This window comes from Brugia malayi (assembly GCF_000002995.4).
Source record: "Brugia malayi strain FR3 genome assembly, contig: Bm_v4_Chr1_scaffold_001, whole genome shotgun sequence".
NCBI lineage: Eukaryota > Metazoa > Nematoda > Chromadorea > Rhabditida > Onchocercidae > Brugia > Brugia malayi.
The window spans coordinates 2,085,289-2,103,304 of record NW_025062475.1 but is presented as its reverse complement, the minus strand read 5'-3'; the positions used below and the strand labels follow the sequence as shown (position 1 = coordinate 2,103,304).

General features: G+C 30.4%; 3 protein-coding genes and 12 pseudogenes across 15 annotated transcripts; 5 read left to right on the top strand and 10 right to left on the bottom strand.

The window, feature by feature from the left end:
- Positions 1 to 4,648: 4,648 nt before the first annotated feature.
- Positions 4,649 to 4,834, bottom strand: Bm18539 (annotated as a pseudogene). Its single transcript has one exon. A coding segment is annotated over exon 1 (186 nt).
- Positions 4,835 to 5,354: 520 nt separating this feature from the next.
- On the bottom strand, positions 5,355 to 5,573 carry Bm18538 (annotated as a pseudogene). Its single transcript has one exon. A coding segment is annotated over exon 1 (219 nt).
- Positions 5,574 to 6,861: 1,288 nt separating this feature from the next.
- On the bottom strand, positions 6,862 to 7,266 carry Bm18537 (annotated as a pseudogene). Its single transcript has one exon. A coding segment is annotated over exon 1 (405 nt).
- Positions 7,267 to 8,659: 1,393 nt separating this feature from the next.
- Bm18536 lies at positions 8,660 to 8,842 on the top strand (annotated as a pseudogene). The gene has a single exon. A coding segment is annotated over exon 1 (183 nt).
- A 195-nt stretch (positions 8,843 to 9,037) lies between these two features.
- Bm18535 lies at positions 9,038 to 9,505 on the bottom strand (annotated as a pseudogene). The gene has a single exon. A coding segment is annotated over exon 1 (468 nt).
- On the bottom strand, positions 9,038 to 9,709 carry Bm18534 (annotated as a pseudogene). The gene has a single exon. A coding segment is annotated over exon 1 (672 nt).
- A 922-nt stretch (positions 9,710 to 10,631) lies between these two features.
- Bm8231 (Uncharacterized protein) lies at positions 10,632 to 11,919 on the bottom strand (the record flags this gene model as incomplete). The annotated part of the gene is made up of 2 exons (XM_043076291.1): positions 10,632 to 11,279; positions 11,413 to 11,919. The coding sequence occupies 2 exons, from the start codon at positions 11,917 to 11,919 to the stop codon at positions 10,632 to 10,634; spliced, it is 1,155 nt and encodes a 384-aa protein (XP_042932225.1).
- A 680-nt stretch (positions 11,920 to 12,599) lies between these two features.
- Positions 12,600 to 13,260, bottom strand: Bm8232 (Uncharacterized protein; the record flags this gene model as incomplete). The annotated part of the gene is made up of 2 exons (XM_001896808.2): positions 12,600 to 12,624; positions 13,043 to 13,260. 2 exons carry the CDS (start codon positions 13,258 to 13,260, stop codon positions 12,600 to 12,602), a joined length of 243 nt encoding a protein of 80 aa, XP_001896843.2.
- Bm18533 lies at positions 12,670 to 13,011 on the top strand (annotated as a pseudogene). Its single transcript has one exon. A coding segment is annotated over exon 1 (342 nt).
- A 645-nt stretch (positions 13,261 to 13,905) lies between the features above and the next one.
- Bm18532 lies at positions 13,906 to 14,184 on the top strand (annotated as a pseudogene). Its single transcript has one exon. A coding segment is annotated over exon 1 (279 nt).
- Positions 14,185 to 14,193: 9 nt separating this feature from the next.
- Bm17334 (Uncharacterized protein) lies at positions 14,194 to 16,273 on the top strand (the record flags this gene model as incomplete). The annotated part of the gene is made up of 2 exons (XM_001896809.2): positions 14,194 to 14,346; positions 15,929 to 16,273. The coding sequence occupies 2 exons, from the start codon at positions 14,194 to 14,196 to the stop codon at positions 16,271 to 16,273; spliced, it is 498 nt and encodes a 165-aa protein (XP_001896844.2).
- Bm18531 lies at positions 14,652 to 14,957 on the bottom strand (annotated as a pseudogene). The gene has a single exon. A coding segment is annotated over exon 1 (306 nt).
- Bm18530 lies at positions 14,652 to 14,960 on the bottom strand (annotated as a pseudogene). The gene has a single exon. A coding segment is annotated over exon 1 (309 nt).
- Positions 15,547 to 15,663, bottom strand: Bm18529 (annotated as a pseudogene). The gene has a single exon. A coding segment is annotated over exon 1 (117 nt).
- Bm18528 lies at positions 16,221 to 16,400 on the top strand (annotated as a pseudogene). The gene has a single exon. A coding segment is annotated over exon 1 (180 nt).
- Positions 16,401 to 18,016: the final 1,616 nt, after the last annotated feature.

Genomic DNA, 18,016 nt, shown 5'->3' with positions numbered 1-18,016 from the left:
ATTAATAAAACTTTCAATTAATCATGGTTTTAGTTCAATTTAAGGTTCAAAATTAAATTCAATTTCAAATTTAAATTTTGAATTTTTTAAAAATTTTAAAATTTGTAATAGTTTTCTTACATTTAACAAGAAAATTGGTTCTAAATTATCATTTTTTATTTTAATTAAGTGCCAAAACTACTAAAAATAGGTATTTTGAACTTAATTGATTAATTTATAAGCGTTGCATAGGTACTGGTCGCATACATTGTGGTCAATTGATCAGCATGAATAATAAAATAAACTTTAATAATTAAGTTTTAGTCAATATTTGATGGGCAAAATTAATTAAATTTTTAATTTGTAACGGTTTTAATTCATTCTTACAATTTTAATTAATTTTTATTTCAAATTTAAAATTTAAATTTTATGAAAAAATAATAATTTATTAGAATTTTGCATGTCAAACTATGAAATAAATTCTAATATTGCCAAAAATTTACTTTAATTAAATGATAAAATATTGAGAAATATCAATTCATTAAAAAAAAAAAGAGATATTTTGAACTTAATTGATTAATTTGTGTGCACTGCACATAAATTTTGACAATACATGGATTCATTCCGCATTTTAATATGCAAAAGCTTTTAAAAATTGTACAAATTTCCTAAATTTTGATACTTAAATTAGAATTAAAAATTAATTCTAATTGTAAGAATGATTTAAAACCGTCATTAATTAAAAATTTAATTAATTTTGCTAATAAAAAATTGATTAAAACTTAATTTTTAAAGTTTATTTTATTATTTATGCTTGTCAAATGACCACAATGTATGTGACCAGTATCCATGCAATGCATATAGTTTAATCAATTAAGTTCAAAACATCTGTTTGTTTTAAGGAATTGAAATTTTTCAATATTTTATCATTTAATAAAAATAAATTTTTGGTATTATTACAATTTATTTTTTAGTTTAACATGCAAAATTCTAATAAATTATTGCTTTTTCATAAAATTTAAATTTTATATTTGAAAAAAAAAAATTAATTATAATTGTAAGAAAGAATTAAAACCGTTACAAATTAAAAATTTATTTAATTTTGCCTATCAAACATTGATTAAAACTTAATTATTAAAGTTTATTTTATTATTCATGCTGATCAATTGACCAACTGTAAATGACCAGTACCCATGCAATGTATATAAATTAATCAATTAGGCTCAAAATATCTAACTTTTTTTAATGAATATATATTTTTTAACAGTTTTAACATTTAATTAAAGTAAAATTTGATATTACTAGAAATTATAGAAAAAAGTCTAATGTACAAAAAAGGTTTTGATTCATTGCAAATCATAAAACTTTCATAAAATTCTATCTTATGACTTCAAACAAAAATTAATTCTAGTTGCAGAAATGAATTAAATCTACAACAAATTATAAATCTTATTAATTTTGCTTCTCAAATATTAAAAAAAAGCTTAGTTATTGAAATTTATTTTCTTATTTATGTTGTCAATTGACCACACCGTAAGCGACCGGTACGTATGCAATGCATCGAATTAATCAATTGAGTTCAAAATAACTAATTTTTTTTAATGAATTGACATTTTTTAATAGTTTTAACATTTAATTAAAATCATAATTGATAAAACTAGAAATTATTTTCTCGTTTAATATACAAAAACTCTTGCAAATTATAAAATTTTCACCAAAATCAATGTTTAGATTTGAAATAAAGCTTAAGCCTAAGCCTAAGCATTATTTTGTTATTTAAGATGTCAAATGACCACATTGTTCCCGCACTATGCGTATATAATAATCAATTTTTTTTTATTAAATGGTAATTTTTAATAGTTTTAACATCCTTTAAAATTAAATTTTGATCATAATAAGACTTTTACCTAGTTTAATATGCAAATACCAGTACAAATTATGGGAATTTTATAAATGAGTTATTTAAATTTGAAATATAAATTTATTTTAATTGTAAGAATGAATAGGAATCGTGAAAAATTAAAAATTAAATTAATTTTGTCAATGAAATAAGGTTTATTTTATTATTATTGCTGGTCAAATGACCACGATGTGTGTGACCAGTACTTATGCAACGCATAAAATTCAATCAATTAACTACAAAATATCTATTTTTTTGATGATTTGAGATTTTTTAATATTTTAAATTTAATTAAAATTAGTTTTTGATATTACCAGAATTTATTTTATAATTCTTATAAATTAATGAATTTTAATAGAAATTGAATTTTAAATTTAAAACAAAAAATAATTGTAACTGTAAGAATTTAATAAGTATAACATAAACAATTAAGTTCAAAATATTGCTATTTATAGTAGATTTAGCACTTAATTAAAATTAAAATTGATAATTTAGAACCAATTTCCTTGTTAAATGTGCGAAACCTATGGCAAATTTAAAAATATTTAAAAAATTCAAAATTTAAATTTAAAATAAATTAAATTTTAATTTTTAAATTGAATTAGAACCATTATTAATTGAAAGTTTTATTAATTTTGCTGATGAATTTTTGCGCGAAACTTAATTACAAAAGCGCATTTTAATATTTAAACTATAAAATGACCACACCATACTTGCTCTGCTGCAATGCATATAACATAATGAATTAACTTCAAAATATTGCTATTTTTAGCAGTTTTGGCACTTAATTAAAATAAAAAATGATAATTTAGAACCAATTTTCTTGTTTAATGGAAGGAAACTATTACAAATTTAAAAATTTTTTAAAAATTCAAAATTTAAATTTAAAATAAATTAAACTTTAATTCTTAAATTGAATTAGAAAATTGAAAGTTTTATTAATTTTGCTGATGAATTTTTAAGCAAAACTTAATCACAAAATTTTAATTTTCAATTTGAATTTAATTGATTTCACTTCTCTAATATTAAAAAAAACTTAGTTATTAAAGTTTATTTTCTTATTTATGTTGTCAATTGACCACACCGTAAGCGACCGGTACGTATGCAATGCATCGAATTAATCAATTGAGTTCAAAATAACTAATTTTTTTAAATGAATTGACATTTTTTAATAGTTTTAACATTTAATTAAAATCAAAATTGATAAAACTAGAAATTATTTTCCCGTTTAATAAAAAAAAACTCTTGCAAATTATAAAATTTTCACCAAAATCAATGTTTAGATTTGAAATAAAGCTTAAGCCTAAGCCTAAGTATACCCTAAACCTAAACCTAAGCATTTTTTATTTTTTAAAATGTCAAATGACCAATGTATGTGACCAGTACTATTCAACGCTTATAAATTAATTAAGTTCAAAATATCTATTTTTTTAATGATGTGATATTTTTTAATTTTTTAACATTCAATTAAATTGAAAATTGACACTACGATTTTTTGTTTATTTGATAACTCCTATTTTTTGGCAATTCAATATACAAAAACTTTTAAAAATTATACGATTTTCATAAAAATCAATATTTGAATTTGAAATAAAAGTTAATTTTAATTGCAAGAATGAATTAAATCTATGACTAACTAAAAATTTTATTATTTTTACAACTGAAATTTTACTCAAAACTTAATTATTAAAGTTTGTTTAATTATTTGTGCTGTTCAAATGACCAACCGTAAATACCAGTACCTATGCAACGCTTATAAATTAATCAATTAAGTTCAAAATACCTATTTTTTATTGAATTGATATTTGTCATTATTTTAATTTTTAATTTAAATTAATTTTTGACATTGCTAGAATTTATTTTACACTTTAATATACAAAACTGCAATAAATTATTGAATTTTCATAAAATTTGATATTTAAGTTTGAAATAAAAATTAATTTTAATTATAAGAATGAAATACCGTGACAAATAAAGAATTTAATTAATTTTGGTAATGAAATATTGATTAAAACCTAATTTTTAATGATTATTTTATTATTATGCTGATCAAATGACTAACGGTAAATGAGCAGCACCTATGCAATGCATAAAAATTAATCACTTAAGTTCAGAATATCAATTTTTTTTAATGAATTGATATTTTTCGATACTTGAACATTTAATTAAAATGAAATATGACGGGATTTATTTCATAGTTTAATATACAGAAACTTTTAAAAATTGTACAATTTTCATAAAATTTGATATTTAAATTTATCACTGTGTTAGCTTCCAAGGATTCATATTCGTTTATTTTTTCTCCCACTGGCTTGTTCTATCTTGCACTAGCCCATGGTAAATTCCAGAATTATCGTTTATAAATATTGCCTGTCTTTGTGATCTTATTTTAGTAACTTTTTCTGTGCTTTACACTATTCTGTGCTGGTGTAGAGCGGATTTTTACATTTCCTAATATTAGAAATTTCAATGTAAATGCGCTTACTATTTCGTTCTTTTGTTTCTTGTTCTCCAGCAAAACCTAGTTCAGCATATTGTTATGACAAATTAATTGAATTATCCTGTGTTTTTTATTCTCCTGTGCTAGAATAATTACTGTCAAGTGAATTACTGTCTCCCATAATGATAGAATTCCTCATAAAAATGTTCACCATTTTGTTCCTTTTAATTTCTTTTTTTTTGCATCCAGATTCACCGGGACATATACATGTGACAGATAAATCGACTGACTTTCTCTAAGCTCATTTATGCTAGAGTAACATTATCTCAAAAACCATCTCTTTTCTTATAAATGTGTTTATTATATGCAAATTGTGTTTCAGCATTCTGGGAAGGCATTTCTTCATAAGTGTGATCCAATTGCAAAGAATGCCTTGCACTCTCCTTTATCAATGGGGCATGCTTTCTTTCAATATTCATATAGTCAGTATTGCAATATTCAGAGCTTCTTATCAACAAAAATTGTACTATAGGATGAGAGATTATTCCCTTTGGTAAGTTCTTTGATAGGTCCAACTATAAACTTTAAGACAGCTAGTGTTTCTCACAGTGTGCGTTATAGCATTCTTGTTATCTTTGTCTAATGTGTTAACATTAGCATCTGAACTGATAAATAATTCTATTATGTTGTTTGAGATTTTCTATAGCAACGCAAGTGTATCGTTTAAGTGCTGATATCCTTTTTATTATTAATGGATTCCTTTCTCTTAGCAGATTAAAAGAGTTTATTCTAATGCATTGAAGAGGCCTAGAGTAGCTTTTAAAATTTCTTTACTGTTGTATTTGGTAGCTTGAATTAATAGTTTGCTTTTGATTCCCACTGGTTATGTCTCACTGCCTATATTCTTAGAAATATGTTATCTTACAGAGGTTGACTTTTATAAAATCGTCTAGTGTGTACTGTTAAGTTTTATAAATTTTAGTCTTGCTTCCACTTTGCATATGGGTATTTTTTTACTCACATTCTTCAAATTTGCAGCCTTAGGTAGAATGTTGCAGCAATTTTGAAATCTGATAATTTATCTAGAACAACAGATAGATTATAGATATAAGAAATATCATTTTGATCATGGGAAATTACAGTTACCATGTATCCCTTGGCACTTTTATAGTTTTCCTTTTTCATATAGAGCAGACCTAACTTTGCTAAAAAACAAAGGAGCATATTTTTTTATACATCATGAAATTTCAATATTCCACTTAACACTAGATCAGGATTGTACTGTGAATTTTTTGTTTGAAAGTTTTCTAATATATAAGAGTTACCAGAATATTCTTTTAAAAGTTTTAGACCTAAATTCTTTTATATTCTTTATTAGCATAATAATTATCTCCTAGCCCAATTAAAGCATTTTTATGTTAAGCAATCTTGTAGAGACTTGTTTTCACTATCTTCCGTCTCAAAGGAATCCTTTACCTTTTCTAAGATAGAGTGCATACTAAAGCTCTGTAAAATTTTAGTATTGAATTTGTCACTCTTTTTTTCAATAACGTCAAAGCCATTACATTTTTTGTCGGCTTTTATATACTTAGCAACGCTATTAAAGGCTTTTTGTATGTCAAAATTTTCGTTAGCATAGGCAACAGAAAATTCTAATAAAATCACGGTGCAAATTAATTTACAGGCAAGTATAGATCCAAGTATTACACCGTTGAGGTTACATATTGGTATCATTCCAGCATGTAACCTGAGCTATACGTAACACAATATAAATTTATAAATGCTACTCCACCCATCTCATATAATAATAAAGATCTTATTAATAATGGGGTCAAATATAAATTTCCCTATGCTAACTGCTGTTTTATAGCATATATATAGTTAGTATACTCATTTTATATTATGATATATTAATGATCTTATATTCTGGTAGTTTTTCCATCTACCCCAAATTAGTTATGCAATGTGTAACCTTAACGCTGTAATATTTGGATCTGTATTTGCTTGCATATTAATTTGTGTCGTGATTTCATCAGAATTTTTTTTTTTAAATAATTTTAGGTCTTTATTAATATAAAGTTAATATTAGACATTAGCATGATTGCCTACTATTAAAATCTAAGGAGTTTACTTCATAACAAAATTTACATAAAGGACAAATGTTTAAAAGAACTCCCGAATTTGTAAATTCAATTGCAGTTGAAGAAGTGGAATCACTTTACTTTGCAAAAGCTATTTTAGCTCATGCAAAATGCTCTTCTAATGAAGCAGAAGAGATAGCTGCTGTACCGAATATCTTCAATGGCCATGATTAACCTATAGAAGATAGTGTTGGAGTAATTGATAATGATGCGATAGATGTGGCAGGTTGTACAGTAAGCACAGATATAATGTAAACTACATACATTACAACAAACACGCATTACAACTTCATAAACTAAGAAATAATGCATTAACCACAATAAGGGTTTTTGCACTAGTACAAAAACTCCTGTTTTACTCTGTTTACTTTTATCGTACTAGTTGACAACTAACAATTAATGTCTGAATCAATTGACAAATTAAACACTTGATAAGCATAATTTGTAACTTCCTGTGTGATCATTATATCACGGGATAGCTCTCAATCCTGATGCAGTCATAAACCTGTACATTTTTTCATCTCTTCTATATTTCTATTACCGGTATACCCCATTGCATCTTGCAACCCGCCAATTAATTGATGGATTACTCTTGAAGCTGGACCTTTAAATGGCACACTTCCTTTCACTTCTTGTAGAACTAATTTGAGTTTTGAGTCTTTATCTTGAAACAGCGGCTAGCATAACCTTGTTTCATTACACTATAGACCCCATTCCCTTCGATAATCTTTATATGCTCAACCTTTATGCATGATAATCACACCTGTACTTTCATCAGTATCAGTAAAAATTGAATCGATCATTACAGAATCAGCACCAGCTGCAAAAGCTTTTGCAATGTCTCCTGAACCGTCCTTAGGTATCTTTACGTGAATTCCTCATAAAAATGTTCACCATTTTGTTCCTTTTAATTTCTTTTTTTTGCATTCAGATTCACCGGGACATATACATGTGACAGATAAATCGATCAACTTTCTCTAAACTCTTTTATGCTAGAGTAACATTATCTCGAAAACTATCTCTTTTCTTACAAATGCGTTTATTATATGCAAATTGTGTTTCAGCATTCTGGGAAGGCATTTATTTCTTCATAAGTGTGATTCAATTGCAAAGAATGCCTTGCACTCTCCTTTATCATTGGGGCATGCTTTCTTTCAATATTCATATTGTCAGTAGTGCAATATTCAGAGCCTCTTATCAACAAAAATTGTACTATAAGATGAGATTCATGAAGTGATAGATGATAAGTTGTTAATAACAGATTATTGTCAATAAGATTATGTGTTTTAGTATAAACAAGGAGGGTTATTTCTTTATAGTAGTTTTTTTTATAGTGACGTGAAGCAGTGGAGTTAGAAGGTTTATCGGTGTTCAATTTCAGCCAGAGTTCCAATCAATCTAAGCCTCATCCTCTCTTTGTATCATTCGTTAAGGTAGTAGTTAATAAAGTTAAGAAAACAGAAGCAGAAAACAAAGGAAAGTGTTTAAGTGTCAATATATGAGTTTGCCGTTGAGTAAGCTAAGCTTGATGAGATTCCCCCAGGAGTACTGCTAGTTAGTAGAGACAATACCATCATTTCTTTCGCACATAATATATCCAACAATCCAACTGCACATGCACAGAGAGATATTAGTGATGAGACAGGATGCAAATTGTATGTGAATCATCAGTACACTGTAATGCTGACTGACATGTGCGCACATGGCCCATATGAAGAGCAGGAAATAGAAAAGCGTTTCAATGAGTTGAGGAAGTACGTCTGGCGCCGTATTGACCCAGCACGTCGTCTTGGAATCCTACGTGGTCGTGCGCGTGGCTTTGGACGCCGTGCTGGCTATGCAGTCGTGGTTACGGTGCACCAAGTGCTGGTTTCCCACAGACAATTCGCCATTAATCCAGCCGTTTAGAAGAATTTGGCTTTGAGTTATCAGAAAACTTGTGGTGTTTTAAAAGTGCTGATTTCTTTCTGCGTCACTATTGTACTGTTTGTACACATAATAATAATTGATAGCTATTTCCAATGACGCTCTTCTTTTCACGGTTTTTTATTTGTTTTTTCTTTTCTCGCCCCGTTGATTTTTGCATCGCTTTGTCGGCGATTTATTCTTCTTTCATCCACAACAATTTTTTTTTGTTAGACACATGTGCGCACGTAACATTAGAGACATGTCCGATGTGTGCTCAAGCTATTTCCTTTAAGGGTTAGACGATTGTACTCTAGAGCCTATAATTCAAAAGGTGGAGAAATTGAAAATGGTGCTAAAATATTTCAGTTTTGCAACCACATACCTGAAGTTTATGACGGGGTATCAGAAACTGAGTGCGCTTTTTTGTTTTTTTCTCAAAAAAATTTTTTTGAGAAACTGAGGGACTCTACCAATTAACCGTACACTTGATAGCATTCTGTCATTCTGCTCGCTTCCCGCGTTGGGTTAACTGATGAGCGTCTTCTAATCCTGCAATCTTTTCACTTTCACTGATGGAAAGACCAGTAAACTTGACAATAGTATTGGTGTCAACACTATCAGCCAGCCTTTGTCTTTGCCACTTCAATTTTTCCTTCTTCCATACCTTGCAAGTTTCTGTTCAAGGATAGCTTCCTCTCTGTACAGATTCATTATTCTTTCTTCATACGCTGTTAGGTACTTTTCATCCCAGTGAAACTTGTTTAACTCATCATATGCTTAATTTATGATTAATACTTCTCCTGCTATCTTTTTTAAGTTTTTATCTGTTATTTCTTCTGCATAGAAACACCAGCGTTCTACTATGCTTGTTAATTAGTCTACTTTACCTTTAGGAAATTTAGATAGTTCAATGAACACGAATTGAAAATCTTGTAAATCATGCTTACTAGTTTCATCGTCTCTTATGGTATGGCTGGATATATAATTGACTCACTCATCGGGAAATAAAGTGCAGTTTGATATTGTAATAAAGAAAATCTTTTGTAAATCCACCAGATAGCCTTGAGAAGCTTTGGCAATGTAATATTGAGCACGTTTTTCAAAGTCCTTGTCACGAGTGAGCTCCATTTCAACCATAAACTTATTACCAACAGAATCGTTGAGAGAACATCAACCATGCTTTGTTTCTCAGAAGCAAATTCAGAATTTATAATGACGCTGATGAATTCTATTTTTTGCATAGTATTAACTTCAGTATACCCTAAAACATCGCTCAAAAATGGGTAAGAATATTCTTACTTATTTCGTGCCAAAGATCTTCTTGAAAGTCAGGTCCAGTTTTGGTAAGGAATTTAGAAAAAGCCATAAGAAATTAACTTAATAGTAATACACTATTTTTTGCAAATATTCAACTATATTTTTTAACTTATAATTTTAAGCTTCCTTATAACATTTAAACTGTAGATGCAAAATATAATTCATCGAAATTTCGAAAAAAGTATAGCCTTACATTACCATTTTATAGCTCTATAAATCTTAGGAACTCTCTTACAAAATTGCCCCCCAACAGATGCCAATTTTCTACTGTCCTCTCTTGAACAATATAAAAACAGTATTTCTTCTGATGCTTTGCTACCTTAATGTATAATATCAAGCTGTGTTACAACCAAAAGCTGTACAACTTGATAAACCTTGCCAACCCTTTATCATGAATTGAAGATGTTTATTTATTCTCAATCTGTACAGATTAAGCGTATAACAGGGATGGCTTCGTATTTTTTAACTTTTGCACTATTTACACCTCATGCCTTTATAAATCTTACCTAAATTTCAGGTTTTTACCTCTAAAAATCGAAACGCACCTATAAAACGTTTAAGACAGTACGGCAATTTAAAGGATTAGAGAGTGAACAACTTCTGTCGTGAAACCTCAAACTTGGGTAATTAAATCTTTATTTAACATGAAGCAAATAATAGCGCTTTATACATGTCGTACGGATGCTACATCGATTAACAAACGCGTAACGAAAGATATAATTATAAAACATTAAAATGATATCAAAACCACCCCAAAATGCAGAATGGACCACCGTATGGAGGACGATGGTTTATATGCAGAACTGAGCTGACCAGATATCCGGCGGAGGATATTTAACTGATGTGAAACAAAGACTGCCAATAAAGGGTTTTGCTAACAAAGGGTTTTTGTTGTGTGAGGAAAAGGAATAGATAAGAGGAATTTGTTAGTTTTGGATATAATAATTTAAATATTTCGTCTTTCACGACACTCCCGACCAGAAAAGGTGGGTAATGCGTGGGGTTCATAAGAAAGTGGGGGTTGTTTACTTCCATTGATCTGTTTTTGATCGTGTAAATCTCTACAGGTTTCTGATGATGGTGCGGTGATAGTTGTTTGGTCCTCCTTTAATCGAGATTGTCGTTTTGTATTGCTCCTAGTTCGCATCGTAATAGGTTCCTGGAGCTCCTCAGTGTTCTGTTCGGTTTCCGGAATTTTCATATTTTCTTTCTTATTAGGTTCAAGATGAATTTCTTCATCATTAACTTCGAGAGGATATAAGACATTTATTGGACGATCGAGAAGTTTCCCAGTGGGAGTTTCCACCTGAACGTTCCTAACTTTACCGTCTTTATCGATTTTGATGTCCTTGATCCGTAATAATTTCCACATTCCTCTTGGAATTCCCGATTCATTTAAGAGTACAATCTCTCCGTTTCTTGGAGTTCTTTTTTGTGCTCCTTTGGATGAGGTAATTTCCCTTTGCGTGCGTTCTCTGAGGCTAGTTAAATATTCGGTTCTCCAGATTTCCCAAAAAACATTGAGAGTTTTAAGGGTACTTTCCCAGTGTCTCACGAGTTTTTCTCTGGAGAGTTTCCATTTTCTGAACTGAGTCTGCAAAAATCAGATTAACGTCTGGTGCTCCGGAGATGTAATAAACGACGTATGAAGCATAAACGAGAAGCATGGATGGGCTGAAACAGTCTAATAATCTTGCGTAGACTGATCGTCTCTTTCCCATTAGAACCCCAATGAATTGACACCAAGTAAAAAGGTTGGGATTGATCGATGCCGAATATGGAGATCGAGGTATTAGATTCATTTCCCTCATATATTGGAAGTATGAGTGATCAACATTCTTCTCTTCATGCGGCCCCCCTCCGATAAGCCGTCTGACATCATCAGCGATATCTTTGCTGAATACATATTGGAGCAAGACACCTGGTTCAATGGAAAGACACTGTGCTGCCTGGTTCAGGGATGTTATGACTACACAATCTTTTAAGAATGTACCTAACGTACATGCTCGATATTTTTCGAATTTGTGGTTTGGGAATTTTCTGAAAAACATATCAATAGCCGATACCAGAACACAGTAATCATGATCTTGAATCCAATGTGGTACGTTCATCACTCCTGCAGTAGAATCCAGATTAAATGGTTCCATTTTGAAAACCTCTCCAATTCTTCGAACCAGTTCAGCTTTATAGCCCATTTGGGTAGCTGGGGCTTGAGCAATTCTACTGGCCGACATACCTCACCTCGGGCACCAAAATTATTTTTTGTCGTGAAACCTCAAATTTGGGTAATTAAACCTTTATTTATCATGAAGCAAATAATAGCGCTTTATACATGTCGTACGGATGCTACACCGATTAACAAACGCGTAACGAAAGATATAATTATAAAACATTAAAATGATATCAAAACCACCCCAAAATGCAGAAAGGACCACCGTATGGAGGACGATGGTTTATATGCAGAACTGAGCTGACCAGATATCCGGCAGAGGATATTTAACTGATGTGAAACAAAGACTGCTAATAAAGGGTTTTGCTAACAAATGGTTTGCTAACAAAGGGTTTTTGTTGTGTGAGGAAAAGGAATAGATAAGAGGAATTTGTTAGTTTTGGATATAATAATTTAAATATTTCGTCTTTCACGACAACTTCTATATGGAGTTCTTTTGCCTTTAATCTGCTGCTAACTTTGGATATCTCAATTCACTTTATTACACAATTTACAATAAACATAGGGGTAACGTTGGACACTCTTCTAACCACTTAGCATAACTTTGCCACTGCTTAGCTACGGCGGCTCCTCTTTTTTCGAGCATTGCATTTGGCATAATGCTTTCCTTAGTAGAAATCAGACTATCATATTAAATCTTCGTGAGCGTATTTCTTTTAAAAGACACGCTATAGACTAGTTCCTTTATACTATACCTTTCCTCTTTCTCCTGAAGTCAAAATCCATAACTTAACTTTAGAAACTTCAAAATAAGATGCGATCTAATACCAGGCAATTATTTCATTACATAAAACCTAATCTGCATTATTTCATCATCTTCAGCTTTAACTATTCTCCTTGTTGGCAGAGGCTTGAGCACAACTTCACCGCTAAGCTATTAGTTACTATATTCATAGTTTTAGCCATTTCTCTCAGTGCATTTATTAGATTGTATTTCATTGGGATTGGCAATGAGAAAGTTACTGCAAGAATAGATGTGACTTATATGGTAATATTACTGATTTGCTTATATGGTAATATTACTGATTCTTTGAGAATACAAGTGTTCAAGATGTCATCTAGCTCAACTCAGCTCAGCACTATTACTGATACCTCTGGGCTACTGTAATCAATAATACCAATGCTACCTATTTATTGTCATGACGTCACTTGGGAAGAAAGTGCGCAATTGTGCATGTTTTGCCCAGAATAAGCTAAGTGAGCTTGCATCACTCTTTGACGCTCCAGCTCTTGCCTCTCTTGCTGCTCTTGCAATTACCGAGCGCTGCGCCTGTTGCAGTGCCATTACCCATCCCTGCCACACGCTCCTCCATCGATGACTCTCCTGCTGCACCCTTGCCGACATCTCCTACCTCTGAAGGGCAACGCTCTACCCAGCTGAATATTGCTTGTGCAAAACGTGTACAGTCTTTTTTGCAAGCTGTGTTTATTGAATATGGAGAAAATAAGCAATTTTTTGTCTTTTTCTGAAATATCTCCAAATTATTTCAATATTCCAGAAAAGGAGAAAGGAACTTTCTTTGAGGGTTGCTTGAATGATGATTGTGCAGAGGAAGGAGTGAATCAAAGGTAATATAATAACTCCAAAATCGATACTTGATACATACGGTGCAGATGTAGTGTGTTATTGGACAGCAGACTGAAGACTTGGAGTTGATACAGTTAACTCTGAAAACATATCAAAATTGGCAAGTGCCTCGTTACAAAACTTTTCAATGCCAGCAAGTTTGTTTCTAATTCATGGAAAGGTATCCAGCTGAGACATGGATCAATAGATACTGTCTAAACTATATAAAGTTATAGCAACGAATAACTTATTACAATTTGAATACTGTGAAGCTTTGGGTGCAGTAGAAGGATTTTTTTGGAAAGACTTTTGTGACAATCACTTGGAATTAGCAACAAACAACAAGTGCATATGGAGATAAAGTAAGCAGAGAGGCAAACAAAGTTTGACATATGTGTTGAATACTACTTTGCGGTTATTTGCTTTGCACCTTCTCTGCCATACATTACTGAACAAATATATCACCAACTATAGCTGTAATTCTGTGCACAATCGAATTGGCCGAATAAGGAAGGAGGAGCTTATCTGTGATAAGCATTCTGAAGAAATGGGAGATATTCATGTAGATAGATATTAAACCTCGTGAGGAAAATAAAAGCAAATGTAAAAGAGGATAAGTTGAATCAGTCGGCGCAGAATGATTTACAGACAGTCCGCAATGCTGAAATGATAGAATGGAGTGAAAACGCACAAGAGGACTTATAACTGATAATGGGAAGTTTATTGTTGGTAGGATTTCCTCATGTAACGACATCATGTGGTCGATTTGAGGGTATGGGTGAGCATACTCCTCATACTGTTTCAGGAGGTGAACCAGCAGCGATAGTAGTTGTTGATGTGTGCGTTAGACTTCTTCCTGGTGTGGTAAATAATTCCGGTAGTATTCATTTGTTTCTGCATTAGAATGATTTTCATTACTATTCTTGCTAGCATCTGAAGTTATTGATTTCATAATTATTTGTTCTATTTTTATTTTTTCTACTAGGTTTAGTTCTTTTGATTTTATTATTTCTCTTTTCAACGTTGGAAGACTTATAGACATACCTGCCTTAAGTGAATTTTTCGGTACTACTATTTTAGCTTTCTTCACTCTTACCTTTCTCTGCTCCAATTTGATGCCTCTCTCTTTGCTGGTTTTGACACCTTCTCCTCTACCTTTTTTAGTAGCTGTATTCAAGGATGGCTTTGTCTTTCTGTAGATTCATTAGATTCCTCTTTCTTCATACGCTATTTTATCTTCTTCATTCCAACGGAACTCATTTAACCCATCGTATGCTAGCTTTTACATCTGTTTCAGTGGTATCCTCTGCATTCTTAAAAAAGAAGCGTCAATGCTCTACTATATTTATTAATTGCTCTACTTTACTCCTAGACAATTTAGGTAGTTCAATAAAAATAAATTGAAAATCTTTCAAGTAATGGCCATTGGTTTTTGTATCATGTATATTATGAGTAGATACACAATCAACCTTTTTAGTATCTTATGAGTAGATACACAATCAACCTTTTTATATAGCAGGCATATATATAGCATGATGCCGGCAAATTTCCAGTAGAAAGTAGTAATCCTGAAGTGAGTATTATCCAGAGCACAGATATTGGGATGTTTGCTTGATGTTATTGATGTTTTCTATGATATTACTCAACGAATTAAATGTATCCAGCAAATTAGCTGCAGTCTTTGGGTCTATTTCTGAAACGCCAGGAATGTTGTCAGATACCTTCAGTTAGAGAAAAAAAATATTTGAATTTACACCAGATTTTTCTGTTACTTGTTTTTCATCGATGTATATGTTTTTGATAGGATCGAATATTAAAACTTGTTGTAGTTCTAGAGCTGAAACAAATCTCTATCTGACGAAATTATTACCACTTTTAAATCTTGGTGGTTGGCATATTTTGCAGTTAATGTTGCAATTATGCCATCTGCTTCATAGCCTTCAATCTCTTCATAACTGAGATTAAAAGCTTCTATTGCTTTCCTCAGTATTACGAACTGTGGAATTAAATCCTCAGGAGGAGTTACTCTGTTTGCTTTGTATTCAGGGTATAAGTCGTGTCTGAATTTTTTTTACTGGAGTCAAGTGCTATATTTATGTAATCTGAATGGGTAGTATACTTTGGAACCCTATTCAGAAATTCTTACACAGCACCTATTGACATACCAGTTGTAGTAGCTAAAGCAAAACTTAATAAGTTCTGAAAAGAAAGCCGTAATCACCTTGATAGTCCATTATTTAACTACAGAAATCAAGTCTCACAGAGAGGAAATTATTTCATTGAAAAGGAAGCAGTAGAGTTAATTGCGCGCCACTCTGGCAATTCAATGCGGAACGTTTCATTTTTAATGAATCAAGCAGTCCTGTGTAATAAAGGTGGTGCAGTATCTACTAAAAGTGTGATGGATATACTGGCCTATGGATAAAGATATTATATTTAATCTGAGGGAAGCAGTACTGGGTATGATTTACGGAGAGCTCTATCGTTATTCGACAAAGCAGTATTGGGTAGTGATTTACAGAGAGCTCTATCGTTATTCGACAAAGCAGTATTGGGTAGTGATTTACAGAGAGCTCTATCGTTATTCGACAAAGCAGTATTGGGTAGTGATTTACAGAGAGCTCTATCGTTATTCGATAAAGCAGTATTGGGTAGTGATTTACGGAGAGCTCTATCGTTATTCGATAAAGCAGTATTGGGTAGTGATTTACGGAGAGTTCTATCGTTATTCGATAAAGCAGTATTGGGTAGTGATTTACGGAGAGCTCTATCGTTATTCGACATCACTTAGCATTTCTGAAAGTCTATTGCAAACAGTTCAGTTAATATGCCGTTTTTTAGTTACAAAAGAGATTGATAGTTCAGTTATAGGATGTGAAAAGAACAGGATAAAAGACCTGGGTGTAAAGAAGTCTTTAATATTTTTTTTTATGTTTTAAATATTTAATAATCGTGACTTAGTTGCTTCTTGTTGCAACTAACCTTTAGTCATAAATATTTTGGAAATTTACTAGGCAAAAAAAAGGCAAAAGATATGTCGTGGTAGACAGTATTTACTCTTCACTCCTACAAATTAGTATATTATACTGTCCTAAACGCTTTATAAGTGAGTTTCAACTTATATAGGTAAAAACCTAGAAATATTATGAATATATAAGGTATATATAGTGCAAAAAATTAAACATAAGATGCCAACTATATAATACTTTGTCATTATCTAGGTGGAATTCCTAATTTTTATTAATGACAATTAAAATTGATCATTCAAATAATATTGTAAAAAAAATTAGGGTGAAAGTTAGTGATATTAGGGCGACAGTTGGTGATATTAGGGTGATATCAGAGTGATATCTTCTGTATATTATATTTGCTAATAGAAAAAGACTTATAAAACAGATTTATGAGAGTCATTTAAACTACTTTTCCTGAAATTTTGTTTTTAGCGCAGTGGAATTTTTACTTTATTTATTTAATACTTCTGAGTCATACACAATTATATTGTTATAAGTGAGAGAACTATATTAATGCAAAATACAGAAGTTAAAATTAAGTTAAAATGAAAGTAAAATTTTGAATTATGGAACCTATAATTTCTGTTTTAGTATTACGTTAAGTGAAATTATTAAAGCAGTTATTTTAATAATAATAACAGATAAAAATGTATGGAATAAGGAAATTCATTAAAATATTTTTCAGGAAAAGTAAAATGATTTGCAATTTTTGTGCTATTTATCATGATATTCGAGAAAAGCACTATTAATCTGATTTTATTTTTAAATAAATAATATTTGCTATCAATGGAATAATCTAATTTCTTTTTAAATTTGAACTTCATTTTCTTTATTTTTGTAATCCCTTCAGATAACTCATATTGCAAGATATTGATGCTAACATTTCCTATTTAGGCTACATTTTATATTTTTTTTTCTTAACAGATAAAGTAGGATGCAATGGTATATTTGTTAGGCTTAATTATTATTTTCATTTCATTAAATGTAATTAATTTTACTATTCAGTAGGTTTTCTAATAAAAGAAAATTCAGTAATAATCATAATGAAAATATGAAAAGCATATTTTAGAGGAAAAGAAGAGTACTTGGACATAAAATGAAATGAAAAAATGAAGAATTTTGACATTAAGAAAAAATTAATATAATGTTGTCAAGAAAGTAATTAAAATTTTTGTAAGTTATAGTAACATTTTTTAATTGTAAAGAAGTGGAGTATTTGTAAAATATTTGTAGTGAAATAATGAATTGAAACTATTTTCATTGGAATGTTCCAAGCAAAAATTCTATTTATCATGGATAGAAGAATGGATAGATTAATTGTTTTTATGTATATTACCACAACACATATTAAAATTTTTACTTTTGTCTGTAAAAAATTACAGAATGTTTAAATTAAAAAAAAACTTTATATTCAGATGAGCAATCATAGTCCTGGAATGTTTCCATGAGTTTTTCAAAGCACTTCCATTTCATCAGAATTAAAACTGCATGAACAACTTTCATGAAAATAAAATAACTGCAAA